General features: G+C 65.6%; 1 protein-coding gene across 9 annotated transcripts in view; it reads right to left on the bottom strand.

The window, feature by feature from the left end:
* The window catches only part of MROH1 (maestro heat like repeat family member 1), a 62,630-nt gene that overhangs the window by 7,690 nt on the left and 35,745 nt on the right, over positions 1–19,195 (bottom strand). For 7 of the 9 annotated variants that reach the window (XM_043602061.1, XM_043602058.1, XM_043602066.1 and 4 more), the window contains exons 13-32: positions 18,268–18,390; positions 16,499–16,606; positions 16,154–16,298; positions 15,967–16,007; positions 15,570–15,711; positions 15,245–15,297; positions 14,693–14,800; positions 14,266–14,385; positions 13,984–14,106; positions 13,040–13,186; positions 12,908–12,934; positions 11,841–11,963; positions 11,526–11,605; positions 11,316–11,427; positions 11,141–11,236; positions 10,413–10,517; positions 8,129–8,264; positions 7,911–8,023; positions 6,906–7,058; positions 1,724–1,878 (exon numbers count right to left, since the gene is read on the bottom strand). In XM_043602061.1, the coding sequence (XP_043457996.1) occupies positions 1,724–1,878; positions 6,906–7,058; positions 7,911–8,023; positions 8,129–8,264; positions 10,413–10,517; positions 11,141–11,236; positions 11,316–11,427; positions 11,526–11,605; positions 11,841–11,963; positions 12,908–12,934; positions 13,040–13,186; positions 13,984–14,106; positions 14,266–14,385; positions 14,693–14,800; positions 15,245–15,297; positions 15,570–15,711; positions 15,967–16,007; positions 16,154–16,298; positions 16,499–16,606; positions 18,268–18,390 (2,210 nt within the window). The remainder of the gene's footprint in view (positions 1–1,723; positions 1,879–6,905; positions 7,059–7,910; positions 8,024–8,128; positions 8,265–10,412; positions 10,518–11,140; positions 11,237–11,315; positions 11,428–11,525; positions 11,606–11,840; positions 11,964–12,907; positions 12,935–13,039; positions 13,187–13,983; positions 14,107–14,265; positions 14,386–14,692; positions 14,801–15,244; positions 15,298–15,569; positions 15,712–15,966; positions 16,008–16,153; positions 16,299–16,498; positions 16,607–18,267; positions 18,391–19,195) is intronic. The other 2 variants (XM_043602062.1, XM_043602067.1) reach the window with 1 other exon arrangement.

Here is a 19,195-nt window from a genome sequence, read left to right as displayed (position 1 = left end):
GTGCCCGGCCCGTGCGCAGCGGAGAAAAGCCGGCGGGCTCCCTTCAGGACGACAGCACTAGTGAGTCCCGTGGGAGCCAGAGAACAGCCACGCGCCCCCTCTCGGCACGGGAGACTGGCCCAACCCAAACGCCGACCCGACCAAAGTAATATCCCCGGAGGGCGGCCGGAGGAACGTGTCTTCCGATGGCCAGTAAAGAGCTCGCCCCCCGCAGTCTGGAGGACCTACTTCAGGCGAAGGAAAGCGAGGGGCCAAGATGCCACCAGGAGAGAGGGACACCGGGGAGGCACGGGGCTTCGCCGCTGGGCAGCCCCGTCCACCTGCATCCAGGGCAGGGCACGGCACGCTTCCGACACAGACACCAACGCGGAGGCGAATGGGTGTGCCACGTTCCGAGAATACTTCGCGTGTGGGCAAATTTTAATCCCGTGTGATTTTCACACATCGTGAGATACTCTTTAAAAAAATTTTTTTCTAACCGTTTGTAAGTTTAAAATTCATTCTTGGCTCGCCAGCCGTACAAAAACAGGCGGCGGGTCACATTTGGCCCCCCCGCGCCAGGACCGTCCGGCTCCTGGACGCGGCCGGCGTGTCGCCCGCGGCCGCAGCGCAGCGTGACGACGAGCAGCGGCGCGCTACCCCGAGGAAGCCAGGAGAAAATTCCGTGCGACTCTGCTTACACTGATTCTGCTTGAGTTCAAGATCAGGCAAAATGCCTGTCTGACGATAGCAGTCAGACAGCGGCGACCTTCGGGTTTCGAGAAGGGCCGGGCGGGGGCCGCCTGGGGGATGGCCGCCTGCGGGCACGGGACGCTACAGCCAGTGGTGTGGACACTGTGTGCTCTTCAGCGAGAAGCAGGTGGCAGGTGCGTGAGCAGACCCAGCAGGGGCACTGACGGCGGGCAACACGCGACCCTACCCTGTCCTGTAGGTGAGGACGTGCGGGGGGGGGGGGGGAGGGGGCAAAGGCCCGGGCTGCCCGAAGGGAGGCAGTCGTGAGCCAGGCTCTGCGCACACGGGGTCACTCTCAGGGCAACCACTAGAACAGAAAGAGGGCTGACAACTTCCAAACTAATTCAGGGGAAGACCAATCTATAAAAAGAGCCCGTCGGCCACAAGACACAAGAAAGACGATCAGGACAGAAGAGGAGCGGCAAAGAGGGGTCCCCGCTGAGGCTGCCGTCCCGTCCCACCGCGTCGGTGGGGAGATGCGGCCACTTACGCTGGAAGGACAGATGGACGAGGAAAGGTTGGCGGGGACGGGATGGAAATGCAGAAGGCACTCCCGGGGAGGAGGGGCCGTGACCGTGCGCTCACCCCCGCCCAGCGGCACGCCCCCAGAGCGGACACGCGTCAGGGAGAATGGCGGCGCCCGACGGCGGGCAGACGGTACCCACCGCGCCGGGGTCCGAGACCACTCCCAGCCCTGCGCACGGCAAAGGCAGGACCAGGGCATGGTCCTCGGCCGGGAGAGACGCTCTCCTGTGAGGCTCGTGGGCAGAAACTCGGGCGCTGGGGGTGTGAGTGGGGGTGCACGGGGTGGGGGGCTGGGGATGGCGACAGGCGCCCTGCAGAAGAGAAGCGGGGACAGAGAACGCGGGAAGGGGCCAGGGGTGCCGGGGTGCCACGCGGGACCCTCGAGTGCCGAGTCTGGGCTGACCTCGGCTTGCGGCCCAGGCGGCCGGGACCCCATCCAGCCCAAAGGCCGGCAGGCGCAGGGTACCTGTCAAAGGGCAGGGGGCCGCCCAGGAGGCTGGACACCACGGCCGCGCAGTGCTGGGACGCCAGGAGGTACACGCTGTGCTGTGCGGCCTGCAGGACGTGCTCCTCTCGGGTCTCCTGCAGCTTCGAGCGCAGAACACTCACGATCTCGGGCACCTGTGGGGCGGGGGGGGGGGGGCGGGGGTCAGGCCCTGGGCACACCCACCCCAGGAGGCGTTCCGGCGCCATCAGAGCCGCCAGCTGTGAGCCCCCCAGCCAGGGTCACGGTGCGGGGGGTGGGGGGCGGGAATCCCACGGGATCACCGCCGGCCACCACGGAGAGAGATGCCACGTCCCGGTGCGGGGACCCAGATTCCACGTGGGAGGCCACCAGAGCGGAGCGCGTGCCAGGGTGCGCACGGGCAGCGTTCGCGTGACACACGGAGCACGGAGGCCGGCAGCTGCGATGGCCCCGCACGCCCCCACGTGGGGACGCACGCCCCGGGCCCCTGGAGGCAGCGCGCGGCCGCCCTCACCCAGCAAAGGCAAGGTAAGCGGTGGGCTGCGACAGCGAGGACCAGGAAGGGGACGCTCGCTCTTGGACCGCGGCTGGCAGGCTGCTGTCATCCCAGAAGTGAGAGGGGCCATCCGGCGCAAGAAGGGGCAGCCAGAGCACAGCCCAGGCCCCGACGCGGCAAGCGGGCCCTCTTCTGGGCACGGGCTTGTCACTGCGGGTGCCCAGGGCTCTTGGGAAAGGGGTGCCAGGCCCCACCACGGGGATCGCCTACTGCCCCGGCTGCGCAGCGGGAAGACACCAGAGTCCAAGACGACAGCAGACAGACGGCGGCAGGGACACAGTCCCTGGACAGGGACAGCCAGCCGCCTGTGCACTCGGCCACCTCCCAGGTGCCCGGGCGGAGCCGGCCGAGGAGCCCACCCGACGGCCGGGCAGCAGGAGGAGCAGGGAGGTACAGGTCTTGGCTCCGACCTGGAACCTTCCAGGCCAGGCCCACGCCTGCTCGTGTGGTAGAGTCTTGCAAGCGTGCGGGGCACAAGAGATGCGCAACTCGGATGTTAGGAAACGTGGGAGGCCACGTGCCTGGAGTGGGGCAGGCCAGCGGTCCCTACCCGGCCATGGGGACCGGTGTCCTTACCACCGTTTCTCAAAAGGCTTGTCAGCACGATGACACTCGCTTCACAACTGTGGGTGCAGCAAGTGGATCCTGCTCCCACTGCCCGCCCTCTCCCCCCCCCCCCCCCCCCCAGCTGCCAGGGTAGAGAGTGTCCCTAACCCCGGCCCCAGGGCTCTGGCAGGAAGGAGGTGTTTTCCACACCGGCTGGGCCGGGGCCTGGCTCCCACCGATGCAGGAACATCTGTGGGCCCTTCCCGTCCGAGTTCACTGCTGAAGCGGCCAAGGCCAGCGGCGCACCCCCTTCCCCTGGGCTCCCGGCCTGGACACACGCCTCGCTCGTGCACGTAACGTTCCCGCCCTCCGGCACTAACGTAACCGTGGATCTTCCCCACGTGCGTCCGTCCCAGGGCGGGTTTTCGAGCCGGACCGAGGCGGCTTCTCCTCCTTCCTTCACTTCGCTGCCTCCTCTCCGGCATGTTGGCTCTTTTCCCGACTTGTCTCCTCAGAGGTGTTTCTAATCGTCTCCGTGGGTTTATCTGTCCTCTCTAGCGTTTTCCTTGCTCTTGCGGATTTTGTTCGGCGGCCGGAACCCACTGGGGCGCGTGAACGGCTCCGATCCGTGCGACTCGTGAGCGTGGCAGCAGGCCCCGGTGCTCGGCCGCGGGGGGCCCGCGGGCTGGGGGTCTGTGCCGGTGAGCCGGCTCCGTCCGGTCTCAGCCGGGGGTCTGCGTTCCGACGGCCCGTGCGCCCCCCACCTTCCGGGCAGCTCCAGGGCTCACCTTCACCGGCCCTGCGCCCGTGCCCCAGGCTGGCGTCCACCCCTCACGGCATGGTCTCCCGCCGTGCGCTCTCTTCACGGCTCCGCCGAGCCAGGACGCGCCACGCGGTCCAGCCCTCGGCGGTCTCTCGTACGGACACAGGGTCGTGCCGCGCGAGGACACTGCCGTCACCCCAGAGAAGCTGCGGGTGCGTTAACCACCCGGCCCCGGCCCCTGACCCGCTCCCGGCCCTGCGGACTCACACACTAGGTGGCCTCTGGTGGCTGCTGTCTTTCATGGGGCACGACGTTTTCAAGGCTCATCCACGCGGAGCGTGTTTCACACTTCACTCCTCCGGGTTGCCGAGTAGCATTTCAGCGTACGGGTGGGATGTGTTTTATTTATGTTTATTAACCGACAGACATTCAGGTTCCTTCATTTGGCCATTAAGCACGACGCTGCCGTGAGCATCTACGTGCCGGTCTTCGCGGGGACGTCTGTCTCCACGTCTCTCGGGCACGCGCCCGAGCCGGGGGCCGCCGGGCCGGAGCTGCCGGGAGGCCTCCACAGCAGCAGCCCCGTTTCGTTTGCAGAGGGTCTCCTCTCACCTGTTCCCCTTGGCTTCGCCAGCACACGTCCCTCCAACCCAGAGAAGGCCGTTCCCCTCCCTCCCGAGACGACCCAGGTCAGGAGCCGGCGCCCTCCCGTCTTGCCCTCTGCGCTCACGCTACGACGCGCTCTGTTTCACCATCGCCGCACGCTGGGGCCGGGGGCCCTCGGTCCGGTCACGCCGCCCGCCAAGACCACGTTTTCCGATTCCGTGTCGGAGACATTCAACAGTGTCCTGGTGTCCCTAAGAGGGCCCCCTGCCAAGGCCTCTCAGGGCAGGGAGGAAAGCGGTGGCCCGCGTGACCTCCGCGGGTGCAGGATGCGAGCGTGCCCGTCACGCAGAAGACGGAGGTGCGTGTCACGGACGCGCCGAAGCACGAGCCCGGCCGTCGGCAGTCCCGCTCCGCGGGGCGAGGGGGGTGCGTGTCGTGTCTGTGGGCCGAAGCTGGGAAGGGTACCGTGCAGGCGGCAGCACCCTGAGCCCCCGCCGGCTGGGGCGGCACGCCGGGCCCATGAAAGGAGCCTCCCTCTGTCGGGAACGGGGGCTCCAAAAAAACAAACCAGGCAGAAGCTTCACGACAACGGATTTGGTGGTGATTTCTTGGCCGTGCCACCCAAGGAACAGGCAACGAAGGCAAAAACCTAGGCCTGCGTCGGATCGAAAACCTTTTGTGCGCGAGGAGCACCTGGCAACTCCCGATCTCAGGGCCCAGGTTCAACGCACCCCCCACCCCCGCCCCAGGCATGGAGCCTCTTACAAAACGACGACTTTTAGGTGTCCGAGGACACCATCGAGGGCTGCAGAATGGGAAAACACTCCCGGGTCACACACCCGATACTGTGCCGGTGGCCAGGCCATACAGAGAACCGCACAGCCAACAACAACAGACCAAACAACGTCATCTCAAAATGGGCGAAGGTCACAGACAGGTCTCCCAGAAGACAGACAAATGGCCAAGTGCATCGTCAGCAATCCTGAGGGAAATGAAGTCAAAACCACTCTGAGGTGCCACCTCACGCCCAGCAGGAGGGCTGCGACCAACAAAACAAAAAACAAGTGTGGGTGAGGATGCGGGGAAAGGGAGCCCTCTGCACGGCTGGCGGGAACGCGAACCGGTGCAGCCGCCGTGGGAACAGAGGAGGCTCCTCCAAACGTTCAAAGAGGCCTGAACGACCCAGCGCCCCCGCCGTGGGCAATTCACCCAAGGGCCAGCCGTCCGCACACCCGTTACAGCCGCACTCACAGCCGGATGGACAACACGGAGTGCGGCCCGTGTACCCACGCACCAGGAACGCCAGCGGCCCCGGCCTCCAAACTGGCCCGTCCCCTCCACGCGCATGGGGCCTCCGGGGCCCCTTTCTACCACTCAGGTCCAAGCGGGGGGGCCCCGCTGAGTGCAGAATAAAATCCAAGCCTTCCCCCAGCAAACCCTACCGTGGCCGTGCCCTCCCGTCGCACCTGCGGCCCGTTGACAAGTGTCTCCTGAGGGGACACTCTCTCTCTCCAGGAATCACCACGCACAGCTCTCCTGCCACGTGGCCCTTTCTGATGCTCTTCCACCTTCTCCATCAGCAAACTCCTGTTCGTCCCTCCCTGAGAAGGTACTGGTGACATACACATGTCCGTGTGCCCACGTGTGCGTGCGTATCTCTGACAGAGAACTCGTATCCGGAATATATAAAGTACTGGCACAAATCAACAGGAGAAACACAGACAACCCAGAAAAAAAATGGGCAAGACGCGGGCGTCTCCAGCTGCGCACGGCACACGCGTACAAAAGCGTTCAGCTTCACAAGCCACCAGAGAAACGCGAATCCCGCTCAACATGGAGCCGCCACTCACCCCCAGGACGACGCGGACCGGTGCCGGCAACGGCGCGGCCTCTCCCGGCGTGTCCCCGACAGAAACACACCCTCGTACGGCCCACGGCAACGCGGCCCCTCCTGGGAACTGCACGCGTGCCCCCTGAGGCGGCAGCCAGGCGGTGCGCAGGCGCGGGCGACAGTGTGCGTGACCTCACGCCGGCAGGGGCGGCACACGAGGGCACGAAGGGGGCGAGTCCGTCTCTACGGGGTACGAACCAGCCGGTGCCCCGCACTGCAGGGAGGCAGGGGCAGCCTGCGGGGTGTCGGCCTGGGGGACCAGGGACTCCGGAGCGGGCGGGCGGACGCACGCCTGTGCGTGCACATCCGTGGGGACCCCCAGGACAAGTCCGTGCTCTGCTGGGACGCTCCACTTCCAGAGGGAGCCTCAAACCCCTCCCGGCCAACAGGTCCGCCTCTCGGGGATTCACAGGGCGGGGGTTGTAGCAGCCACCCGACCCCTGGAGCCCGCCTCGCACCCGCGGGCACCCGAGCGCGGAACGTGCGTGTCAGCTGTCGCTGCACACGCGCTGACGCAGGGCCGCTGCTGACGCACGACTGGGAACAACTATGCAGACGGCCACCTGAGCTCCCAAGGGCACACAGAGGTGACAGGGTGAACGGGAAGGCCACAAGGAGCAGGCGGCACGTGAGCGCCCCGGGCAGGGCCCCCGTGGGCCAGCCAGCTGTGGGACTCTCCGAAGGGCCCGGAGCAGAGGGCCCAGCCAGTGCCCACCCGCCGCGGGGCTCCGCGTCCCCCGCATTTTCCTTCCCCTTCCCCTTCCTTTTTCCGGGCCCCAGCCCGGCCCCTCCCCTCCCTGCCCCGCCCCGCCCCCCTCACCTTCTCCTGGAGCATGCTCCCTCGCTCCCTCAGCAGGCAGTTGACCATGATGGTAGCCGCCCTCGAACAGTTCTTGTCCGGGTCTCCCAGACTCTCAAACAAGGTCAGCAGGAGGCTGATGAGCTGCTCTGGCGGGAGGCGCTTGGCAATAATCTAGGACGACGGCTGTGTCAGAAGAACTGAGCCGGTGGGGACACAGACCCAGCATCCTGGGGTCGGGGGCTGCCGGGTGCCTCCTCCAGCCGCCCTCGCCCCCTCGTGGGTGCGGGGGCGAGGTGGCGGCTCACGCACAGGAGGCGCGCCGGGGCCGAAGCCTGGCCCTGCCGGGACACGGGGTGCCTCAAGGACCCGCCTGACCCAGGCCCCTGGAAGGCGGTCTGGGGGCGGCTGCCCTCCTGACCCGTGGGGTGGCCTGCAGGTGTCCAGACTGCAGGGTCAAGGGTGGGGGGTGGCACATCCACCCTGAGCAGCCCAGCCACGGACCGGAGCCCCCTCCTCGTCTGGTCAGCACAGCAGAGCGAGCCACTCATTAAAGCAGACAGACAGCACACAGAATGGAAGGGACACAAAACCACAGACGGCAGCCGCGCCACGCCTGGCCCCAGCCGCACACCTCCCACTCCGCCCGGAGTCCCCCAGGGCTGCGTCTTTCCCTCCCGCGGAGTCCTCCCTCCCCGCCCAGGAAGGGCCCCGTTCACCCCCTCCCTTCCTTCTTCCGCAGGAGAGCACGCCGCCTCGGGACCCGAGGGCCAGGTCCAGACACCAGATGGAGCAGGAGTGCCGTCCCGGCGTGGGGGCTCACAGCGCAGGCTGGGGCAGCTTCCTCGGCTCTCTGGAGCCGGCAGCTGAGCTCCTGACGCCCCTGCTGCTGGCCTCGGAGGGCTGACCCCAGGAAGGGGGAAGCAGGGCCAGCCCGCTGGCCCCGTGGCACACCCACCCGGCGCCCTGCAGAGCCCGTGGCGTGCTCGGAGCCGGCTGCTGCGACAGCGCCACCCCGGCGGGTACCTGGGCTATGCTGTGGCAGGTGTGGAAGAGGACGGCGGGGTCGGGGTGCACGAGGCCTTCTTTGAGGGCGAGGAGCTGCTCGGCCACATCGTCCCGGTAGTCACGGGAGAAGCCTTCAGAGGCAAGGCAGAGGGAGGCCGGGCAGGTGCTTCCCTGGCCCCCAAGGCCCAGGCTCCACCCCTCCTCCCTCTAGCAGCTCTGTCCAGCCAGGGGCTCACCCTCATAGCCCAGCTGGAGGTACAGCAGGGCGTGGACGCAGCTCACAGCCTCCTGGCGGGTGGCAGGCCACAAGTCCGCGCACCGTGGGGAGAAGAGGCCAATGAGGAGGCCCAGGTTGTGGAAGGGCACCAGGGCCTGGAGAGGCAGAAGGAGGGGGCCCTCGTGCAACACTGGGGGGGGGGGGGTGGGGGGGGGACAGAGAGGAGGGCCAGGCCCCCCAAGATGCCAGGAGTGGGCAGGTGTCCCTGCACCAGCTGGACCCAGACACAGGCAGGGGTGTGACCAGTACAGCTCCTCGGTGAGCTGCTGCCCTGCCAGGACCCCTAAGAGGAGGAGGGTCCGGTAGCAGGTGTGTGCAGGCAGAGGGGCGATCAGGAGATAAAGAGGGAGTCCCCACGGGCAGCAGAGGGGGGCAGGGCTCTGCTGATCCTGGCCAGGAGGTGTGGGACGTTCCCTCCCCTAGAACACAGGTCCCGTCAGGTGAAGGGCTGCGTGAGATCTCCTTTCGCCCTAGCCGGGTCCCGGGCCCGTCTTCCGGGGCCTAGTCTTCCTGGCCAGATACAGAGCCCTGCCTGCCCCACACTGAACAAACGGCCTCGCGACATCAGTCGCACACCCCTCGGTCTCCTGCCTCCACCTGCCCCCATCGGCCCGCCACGCATGAGGCCTCCTGGGGAAGCGCCCGCACCCTGTCCGTGCACAGGCGCCTTTAAGGGAGAGTCAGGCTCCGCTGTTCTGAGGGCTCGGCTGAAGGCCCTCACCCCAGCCGTAGGCTGCAGGGAGGACCTTGGGGGTAGCCACCGTTCCTCCCAGCGAGGCCAGACATCTGTCACCTCACACACAAAGGTGAACTCTACTTAGCCTGGGCTTATGTGAAAAGCAGGCCAGGAAAGAATTTGTGGGAAAAGGCCGCCTAAGCTCGCTCAGAAGCGAAAACCATCCAGACACATGCAGCAGGTCCAGCGAGACAAACAATCAGGGTCTGGGTAGGTAAAAAAAACCAAAGCAAAACAGACAAAAAACAAACAAACAAAAAACCAAGAGAAAAGACCACGAGCATCTACTCCCGATAAACATCCTCATTAAGACAGACCAGGGGTGCCCAGGTCGCTCGGTCGGTTAGGCCGACTTTGGCTCAGGTCATGATCTCACTGTCCGTGAGCTTGAGCCCCACGATGGGCTTCGTGTGGATGGTTGCACACCCTGCTTGGGATTCTCTCTCCGTGCCCCTCCTCTCCTCTCCCACCCGTGTGCGTTCTCTCTCACACAAAGTAACAGATAAACTTAAAAAAAGAAAGACGCAGCTGGAACAGGATAGAGAATGCCTAGCAGTGCAACTATCTAGAGGCTGGGGGCTGCTGTCAGTCCCCACTTTGTTCTGGAAACACCAGGCAACACGAGAGGCCGAGAGGCACAGGGGCTGGGGGGAAAGGCCAAATTATCAGCATCTGTAAGCGACATGACGGTGCTTCCGGAAGCACAAGAGAACTAACCAACGCTCATTAGAAACGACGACGGGGTCTTACGAACCGCCTCGCGTCTCAGAGTCCACAAATTCACGCTTTCCGTGGGCACTAACTAGTCAGACAGTTACTGACAGCGCTTGCAGAAAGCGCTTCACTGGCAAAGGCACCAAAATCTCTCACAGCAGAGCCGCGTGAAGATGCCGTCCCGCGTTTCCGAGCGGCCTGGGTGGAAAGACCCATTACTGACGGATGCTCAACAAGTTAATCCATCGGTCCCACGCAATCCCTACCAAAATCACAACAGGGATGTTTCAGGACGACGCGAAATTTATCCGAGGATCACCTAGACCAACGGCCTTGTGCGCACAGCCGCGAAGCCCCGACAGCGTGGCCCCCAGCCCCCCCCCCCCCCCCCCCCGCAGACACCGAAGTGCCAGACAACCACGCGCTTCCTGGACTGGGCCCCTTCGCAGCCCACCCCTACCACTCCAGACCCCCTGCCTCTGCCCAAACGTCCTCGCTTTCTTTTACCCCGCCCCCACCTCCCCTTCCCCGCAGCTGACGCGGGGGCTCCCGAGGAGAGGGGTGCCCGTCAGGTTTTACTCTGAGTGGCCAGCCCTGAGGACGACTCCTGGCCCTGACCGGCCCTCTGTGCACGTCTCCGGAAAGAGGATGGTGGGGCCCCCGGAATGTGGAACCGCCAGAGGAGCACCAGGGAGCTGCGAGGGTGCTGTGGGACGTGGGGGCCACACACAGCAGCCCCCAGGCCAGGGGACCCAGGACCGAGGCCGGGGCAGGGGAGTCGCCCGGTACTCACGCTGACGTGCAGGTGCTCCAGGAAGTGCCGCAGCAGGCAGGCGCTCAGGCCCAGCGCCCGCACCCTCTCGTGGCCCCGTGGGGACCTGATCCACGGGCTCAGGTGCTGGGGGAGAGGGGGCTTCGCATGGGTGCCGGGGCAGGGGTGAGCCCGGGAAGCAGCAGCCTGCGCACTGCAGGCGGCTCGGCATCCCTGCCGGGCCACCCATCCCCGGCCGGCGGGCCAGGTCACGGCAGGTCGCCTGCTACGGCTGGGGCTCTGTCCCCGTCCTGTTGGCCCGGCCCACAGACGCGGCCGCCCCAGGCGGACCGAGAGCGAACCAGGCCTACCGGGGGACGGGCCGCTTTTGCAAGCAGGTCAGTCTCGCCCCTGCGACGGCAGTGCCGGAAACGGCAGGGAGGGGCGCGGCTTGGCTACCACGTGCCCGCTCCGCCATGCCGACAGCCCTAGACGGCCAGGAGCCCACATCCGGTGCCTGAGTGGTCTCTCCATCCCCGTGCCACGCAGTGGAGGGGAGGCGAGGATAGGCTCCTGTGTGGGCCCACCCCCATCCGCCCACCCGTCCAGGCAGGGCAGCCCTCCTGTTCGCAGACGCCCCTCCCATACGCTGGCAGAGAGCACCAAACTCCCCAGCGCCCCCGGAGCAGGCAGCGCCAGGAAAACCAGGCATGGGGCCGGCTGCCGGGGTCGGGGGGGCACCCCCGGGGCAGGGCACACCCACCGCACACCTCCACCATGATCTGCAGGCCCTGCGGGGTCACGTTCCGCCGAAGGAGGCTTGTCAGCAAATCCTCAAGGGCGTGCATGGTGTCCAGGTACAGGGACTAGAAAGAGATGAGGCCACCAGTGACCCCGGTGCCTGCAGCGGCCTGCCCGCTGCCCGCCGTGCATGCAGGGTGATACCTCCTGGCGCTCCTCCTCCCCCTCGGGCTCAGGCAGCACAGCCATGACGCTGTGTAGACAGCCGCGGATCAAGTCGGCCTGCACTCGCTCTTCCAGCGCTGGCTCCAGGGAGCTGAACCGCAGTCAAGGCCCCGTGCCACACCCCTTGACCAGAGGGCACGTGCACAGAGGGCCCCCCACGGCCCCCCTCACACCCAGAGGAAAGGATACACCAGGTAAGTGCAGGCAAGCATGGCCTTCTTCCGAATGGGCGTTCTCAGGGAGTCTGGGGGCTCTGCCTTGATGAACTCCTAGGGGAGCCAGCCCCGCGACTCAGCCCTTGGCCCAAGCACCAGCCTTCCTCCTGGCCACCCATCTGCCCGGCGCTGGCTTCTGGCCAACTCTGTCCCCCAACCCAGGTGGGTGCCGGGCCCCTCGCTGCACGCACCCCCCCCCCCCCGCAGTCGTCTCCAGGCCCAACTCCCCCGTCTAGGGCCGCGCCCTGGGAGCCACCCTAGCACCGGCCGGGCCCCGCCCAGAGCTCACCATCATCTGTGCCACCAGCTCCGCTTTCCTCGAGAAGTGGAAAGAGCCAGCTTGGGCACTGCTGCAGATGGCCTGGCTGGCCATGCACACACTCTGGATGAGACACAGCTTCAGAGCCGGGTCCTGGAAGGACACAGGACTGCAGGGGGGGGGCCACCAACGCCCGCCCCCACAGCACAGCTCTGTCCCGAGGTGGGCGGCCGCTGCCTCTCGGCCCTTGGCGTGGAATCCAGAACAGGAGGCCACCCAGAGTGACAGCCCTCAGGCCCCGCAGCCACACACGTTCCTCCCTGAGGGGCTCTCAGCCTGTCCTCCTCCAGCTCTTGCCACGCAGACCAGGGGGCCTGGAGCCCCTGCGGCACTCAGCTCTCCGCCTGGCTCGGGCAGACAGCACGCTGTGTCCCCTGCACCCTGGGGTGTGGCTGGAAGGGCATCTCAAGGTCGGAGGAGAAGGGACACGCCCAAGAAGAGCCCCGGCAGAGCGGGACTGTCCCCTGCCTGTCCCACCGACTCGGCCTCTGGGGAGTCAGGAAAGGGGGTGCGGGGAGCTGTCCTGGGGACACGAAGTCCAGGAAGAGACAAGTCTCAGAATACCCTCCCCTCCAGCCAACCCCAGGAGACCCCAGAGGGTCTGCTCTTCAAGGGGAAGGCCCAGCCACTCCTAGAGAGGCGTTAGTGCCCAGTTAGTGCCAGAGATCCCAGAGAGGAAACACGTTAGTGAGGCTCGGCAGGAGGTGGGCGTCGTGAGCATCGGGGAGCAGAGCCCCAGCCTGCGGGCCTGCCAGCCAGCCGCTCAGAAGCCCTCTGGCCATCTTCTGTCCACCCACCACCCAGCACCCAGGCCGGGACACTAGCTCCTGGGCCCCTACTGTGGCTGTAAGAGGGGAAGCTGCTCCAAGGTGAGTGGCCACCGTCCTGGCGCGATGCTCCCAGATGCTATCCCTGGGGACTGGGACCGGGGAGCCCCAGGGGGCGTCCCCCTGGCTTCTGCCCCTGAAGCTCATGACCAGGCCAGCCCAGAGAAAAGAGAAAAGGCATAGTTCACACTTAACTCCTACACACTGTACCTTGGTCTCTACCTTTATTCCCAGAACCTGAACAACAAAAGTGAAGGGAGTTAAAACGCGAAGCTCTGGCAGTGATGTCCCTGCCCCGCCTGCATGGCGCCCCCCACGCAAGCAGTCTGCCGAGGCGCCCACCTTGGTGCTGAAGTACTGGAATATGTTCCGGAGGATGTCCGACTCGACCTTGGCCAGCACCAGCTCGCGGGGGGCCCGTGCTGCCACGTGGCCGTAACACAGGATCAGAGTTGACTTCACCTTTTCCACCTCATTCTCACTTCGGTCCTGAGAGGCCAGAGGGGTCGGCAGGGCCTCAGTTATAGGCCATTACCTGCCCCCAATAGGAAGCCTTGCGCTCAGAACCCCCAGGTCCCTCTGGAAGAAGGGCTGAGCTGGCCAGCAATGTCAGAGGCATAACCGAAGGAGCGGAGGGCGCCATCGGAGAGTCCCTCCGCCGGGGACAGAACGGGACAGGCAGGCCAGCCACGGGCCCGCTGGGGACAAAGCAGCAGAAGGGAAAGCACTGAGCAGTGGACCGCAATGGGAGAGGTGGGCAGAAGGGAGGGCTGGGAGCTGAGAGCCAACTCGGGGGCCGGGGCAGGGGGGGAAGGGGCCCCTGCCCTCTCAGTGGCTGCTCTGGAGCCCTCCCACCCGGCCCGGACTTGAGATTCTGTAACTGCAACAGGCACCCGGAGACGAGGACTGGGGTGGCGGACGGGGCAGTGGTCCATGCCCCTTGCATCAGGCTTCCCCAAGAATGCAGCCTTCGCTGGCCACCAGGGGGCAGAGGACACGCAGACAGCAGGCGGGCGGTCCCATCCTGGCCCCTGGGAGCCCCTCAGAGCCCATGGCCAGCACAGGACTGCCCCTTGTCATACCCACCAGCCCCACCCACAAAGAAGCACGGACCGGATGCCACCTCCCTGCCCTGCCCCCAACCGGCAGGGTGCCCGAGCCCAGGAAGCTCCAGAACCCGCAGCCGCAGGACCCCAAATCACAGCAGCACAGCCAAGACAGAAGCACGGCTGGTCCCACCCAGACGCCCCCCACCACCGCCCCAGCGGTCACCCTGACCCCTGTACCTTAAAAATGTTGAAAATGCCAGTGGATCTTCTGAACACATCTGACCTCATGAAGTCCTCCAGCTGGGCCAGGACATCATCCAGGTGAGAGGTGGCACAGATCCCAAAGCAACAGGCGAGGCCCTGGGAGACGCACAGATGCACTCACACCTGGGCAAGGACAGGGGTGGGAAGGAGCACCCTGCACACGCACACGCTCCAGAGAGGCGCAGTCACACACGCACGCACACACGCACACGCCGAGTGCCTGAAGGGAGAGAGAGGCTCTGGGGAGGGCACCACCTCGCGCTCGGCCTCCTCCTGGTGTCTGGCCGTCTCCAGAAGCTCTTGCAGATGCTTCCTCACCACCTCCTTGCTCGAAGCGGCACCCAGCGTGGTTCCAATGCATTTATACAGGAAGTTCTGCAACGGGGCCAAGGAGCACAGCCGCGCCCGACGCCTGAGTGCGGGAGCGCCAAGCAGACGTGGGAGGGGCTGCCGGGCACCCACGACGGTGGCCACCGCGAGGAGTGGGGGCGACGGGCTCCTGCACCCCCAGCCGTGGGCCTCTGGGAGGAGGCTCACGGGCCCTCCCTCTCTGGCTCTGCCAGGGCCACAGGCCACTGGAGACAGGTTCGTGCAGAAGATCACATGGAATCAAGGCAAAAGAACAGTAGCCTAAGGACGCTGCCCAGAACCCCCCCCCCGGGGCACCCCCTCCTCCGTGCACCTTCTCCTGGGGCGTCCCGTTGTAGCAGGGCAGCTGTCTGCACATCTCTAGGCTCAGCTGGCAAATCCACGTGTTGTCAGACACGACAGCCAGAGTGTCCCGAAGGAACTGTGGGCAGGGGCCAAAGCAGTGAGGGGCCAGGAAGGCAGCCCTTCACGGGGCCGGGGAGGGCACTGAGGCCCCGTGACGTCACGTGCAGTGACCTCAGGGTGGTCCTGTGCTGTGGCTCTGAATGGTCTGTTGATGACCTTCAAGCCCAGGCAGAGCAAACCCTGGGTGGTCAGACATGCGGTGGGCCTGGCAGGGGACAGGAGAGAGGATTCCCGGGCCACAGAAGCTCAAAGCCCCTGAAATCTGGCTCTGTCACAGCAGGGTGAGCGACCTGTGAGGGCAGCAGCAGGTGGTTCCCCCAGCCCCCCCCCCCGTAGCTCCCCCATCCTCCCCCCCCCCCACTAGCGCCTACTGAGCTCCCTGAGCTGTCCTGACCCAGGCTGGAGAGGCCTCCACCCCCAAGACAGGCCACGGCCTTGCCCCCCCCGCCCCCATCCTCACCGCCAGCAGCCTTTCCTCCCATTCCTTCTGGGACAGGGTCTCTTCAGTATGTTCTGAAACGACCAGTCATGTTGTCAGCCCGGCCCGCGCCCATCGACAGAAGCAGAGTTCACCCAGAGCCTTCCGGGCTGGCCTCGCCCTGTGTTCAGGAGGACCAAGGCGCTCCCACACCCCAGATGCTCCCAGGGGACACCCTGCAGGGAACGCCTTTCCCGCCTCGTGTCCTGAACCTCCGTGGGGGCCGTTTCTTCCACCTCAGAAAACGTGGTCTCTCCGACCCGGATGCAAACCGGCAGAGGAACACCACCCACGCCCGGAGCCTCACCATCCAGGTGTTCCAGCAGCAGGGGGACCGTGGTGGCCCACCGCTGACCCAGCAGAGGGTGGATGTTACGATGCAGGACGCTCAAGAGACGCAGCGAGGCGGCCCCGCGGCCGTCCCCCAGGTAGGGGTTGGAAGACACGGTCTGAGGGAAGTAAAGGTGGGAGCTCTAGACCCGAGGGGCCACCGTGCCCCGCAGAGCCGCCCTCCCGGGGAGGTGGAGGCAGAGACGGCTCTGAGACGCAGGTCCCCCCAACCCCATGGGGAGCACCTGCGAGACAGCAGGAGTCAGGGGACAGGGGGACCGAGGGGGGCGCCCAGGCCTTCCCAGACCCCCTCGCTGTGCCGTGGTCAGGGGACGCGGCGCCACCGGCACAGAGCGCCGAAGCGCAACGCTTACCAGGAGTCTCGTGGTGATGGCGTAGGGTGAAGGGAGGGTCACTGGAAAGCACGGGGGAGAAACGCTCAGGGGGCCGCCTGCCCGCAGAGCCCCGGCCCCTGACCGCACCTGGGGCGGGGCGGACTTGGGGGCGGCTGCGAGGGTGGGGTCAGGCATCAGGGGTGGCACGGGGAGAGCAGGGGCGCACCGTTGCTGTCGTACTGGATGAGGAAGGCATCGGCCCCCACCTCCTCCCTCTTCTGGGCCAGGTGCACGAGGCTCCTGCAGAGCGGGGTCAGCGCCCCGGTGAATCGCACGGGGGTGAGAAACTCGAGCAGGTGCGGCCAGAGGACCTGGGGGCAGAGCCGGGGTCCGTCGGCGGCGCGGCCGCAGGAGCTCCCACCAGGCGCCACGGGGGCTCGGCAAGGTCGTGGGGGGGCGGGCGGCGAGCCCCCCTGCCCCCGCAGCTGCCCACTGCAGGGTTCAGCGGTCGCAGGGCCAGAAGGTCAGGAGGGGGGAGCGGTCACTCACAGAGGGGGGTCTGCACACTCACGTGGCTCATCCTGTCCACGGTGGTGCTGACCAGGTAGAGGGTGCTGATGCTGACGTCCCGCACACTGTCCGTGGCGGGGTCCTCGCTGTCGGGACCCGGCTTCTGAGGCTGGCGTGGGGGGGGGGGGCAAAGGCAGGCGCGCGCATGGGGCCACCACCGCTCTACGCGGCTGTGGGCTCTGGGCCGTGAGGACACGGCCCGTGTGCGAACAGGGCAGACCCTGTCCGGCACCTGCCGGGGACAGGTAACACACGCTGCGCTGAAACTGCCCAAGGACGCGGGCTCACCTGGCTGAGCTCTCGTCCCCAGAATAGAGGAAACCTTGCACGTTCCCTGCCAGCCACGGACTTCGGCAACACTGACATGCGTAGAAACGCGAGGGCCTTTGTGGAAATGACCACCACCCGAGAAGACTCCCATTTTCTACCAAGAATAGGCTGCAACTTGCGCAGCCTGGCGTGGCTGGCGGTTCGGCCAGAGACGCCTGCTGTCCTCTCTGGTGAGATGGCGCCCCAGAGCCCAGCTCCCCGGGCAGGTTCCAGGCAGGAAAATGACTCCTGTTCTCTAAATGTTTTGTCCGAGCCTTCCGTCTGTGCTTTCAAATACCAAGAAGCAAACACCGAACAACCGAGAGACAGCAGAACTTCGATGACTGTAGCAGACCTACAGTCCTCACGCAGACGTCAAAGGCCAAAAGCAGAAGAAACAGGGGTGCTCAGGCCTCGAATGACAATGTTTAAAGCATGTTGTATAAATGTAGATAGAACTTCATACTCAACAAACATGAACCACTTTGGAGGTCTGATCATCTGCTAGATCAAAAGGACAATCTCTCAACAATCTTTTTTTTTTTTTTTTTTTTTTTAATGATTTTGCTTTTTTAAGTAACCTCCGTGCCCAGTGTGGGGCTTGGACTCACAACCCCGAGATCAAGGGCGGCTCGCTCCTCCCGACAGAACCCGCCAGGTGGCCCTCCCAACAGAGTCTCAAAAGCAGGAATAAACCTGGTTAGATTCACAAGAGACAGTACAATAAAAGTACAAGTCCACAGTGGCCGCAGAAAGCTACTCACCTGGACAGATTTTAATATCCTAATAGAAACCTTCAAATCCCCAAAACACTGGGAACTAATAGGCTACACCAGAGGACTTGATTCTCTCCAGCTTAGGCCCCACAGCCCCAAAGCGGCGGTGAAAATGCAGAGGCCAGAATCAGCCAAAGCAGCAGTGGACCTGGCCCCCCACAGGCCTGCGGGAGCAGCGCCCAGCGGGACCCCCTTCCCGAGGGCCGGCAGCATCCACTGGCGCCGGTTACACCCCGACATTTCAACCTAACCACAGAGGCCCATGTGGGGACGTACGTGTCCCCTCTGAGCTGACCTGGGCAGGCAGGTGGCTCTGTGGGCACGAGAGCCCAGGCCAGGGCGGGCTCAAGGCCGTGACACTGAGACCACCCCGTCATGCCTGCGTGTTCCTGCCGTCAACCTTGCTCTCCCTCGAGAAGAAACTTGGATTTGCTCGGTAACGCTTTTAACACAAAAGCCCCAGGGAGGACCAGGCGTCTGTTCTGCCTCTCTTCTGAGTGCCGGGAGCTAAGGAAGCGGGGCGCTGCGGCTTGGAGGCCCCACCTCAGACACGGGAGACAGGTGCTCGGCACGCGGACAGAGGCCCCGCGCACGGACCCACCCGCCTGTCCTCTGGCCAGGCCTGCTCCCAAGAGGCCGCCAGCTCGGGAGCCCCAGGGAGGGTGGGTGAGGGGCCTGCCCTTACCTCGGCCTCGGGGGGCAGCGCGCACTGCTGCACGATGTACGCGACCATGGCCTCTCCTCCAGGCTGTTCCAGGTAGCCGTGGTGTGCCATGGCACTGATCACCTGCACCACTGCCCGCTTCACCTGCCCGGACCGGAGGGGGGTCAGGGAGGCGCCCCGAAGGGAGCCCTGGCGAGCACCACAGCAGTCCAGCCGGGAGGGGGGAAGCTCTCCCTCTCCTCTGCCTGTGCCCGCCTCTGCAGCCACACCTGTGCCACAGCCAAACGTGCACCTGTACCAGCACCCACGCCCACACCGGATCCGCCTCGGTGCCTCGTCCTCCCTGCCCCGCAGCTGCACAAGCGGCCCTCCGGCCAGCCTGTGCACACACTCACGTCCTCAGGGGAGGGCCTCCCGCCTCCCCCTTTTCCTGGGCACTGGACATGCTGCTACTCTGGCTCTAGACATGTCTCCCCTCTGCCCCCCGCCCCCGCCCCGGCGCAGGACTGCTGTCCCTCAGGGCGGACACCTCTCTGGTGCTTCGGGGCGAGGACCCCGAATCTGCAGCTGTTTCCCAAACGTTCCTGGGATTGAGCCCGCTGCCCAGCCCCCCTCAGAGGCCCTGCCTGGTGGCTCAAAGGCACAGCCAGGTCACTGTGGCCGAAAACCCTCTTCCCCAGAGCCGGCACTCTCCCCGGCCCTCCTGCTTCTTCCGGAGCCCTGGGGCACAGACCCTGCTCTAATGCCCCCTCCCTGGGGTCCTCAGGTCCTCACGACACCTCTCCTTTGCACGTCAGGTCAAATGTCACTGCCCTGGGCCTCCTTGGCCACTCACAGCTGTGTGTCATCCCCCGTTACACGTGTGCCCCGAGTGACTGTGGGAAGGGGCAGATGTGGGCGAGCAAACGATCCGGTCGCATAATGAGCGTTCGGGATGAGTGCATCTGGC

The sequence above is a fragment of the Prionailurus bengalensis genome, chromosome F2 (assembly GCF_016509475.1).
Source record: "Prionailurus bengalensis isolate Pbe53 chromosome F2, Fcat_Pben_1.1_paternal_pri, whole genome shotgun sequence".
Taxonomy (NCBI): Eukaryota; Metazoa; Chordata; class Mammalia; order Carnivora; family Felidae; genus Prionailurus; species Prionailurus bengalensis.
Note: the sequence above shows the minus strand (reverse complement) of the source record. Positions and strands in the feature narration are given on the sequence as shown.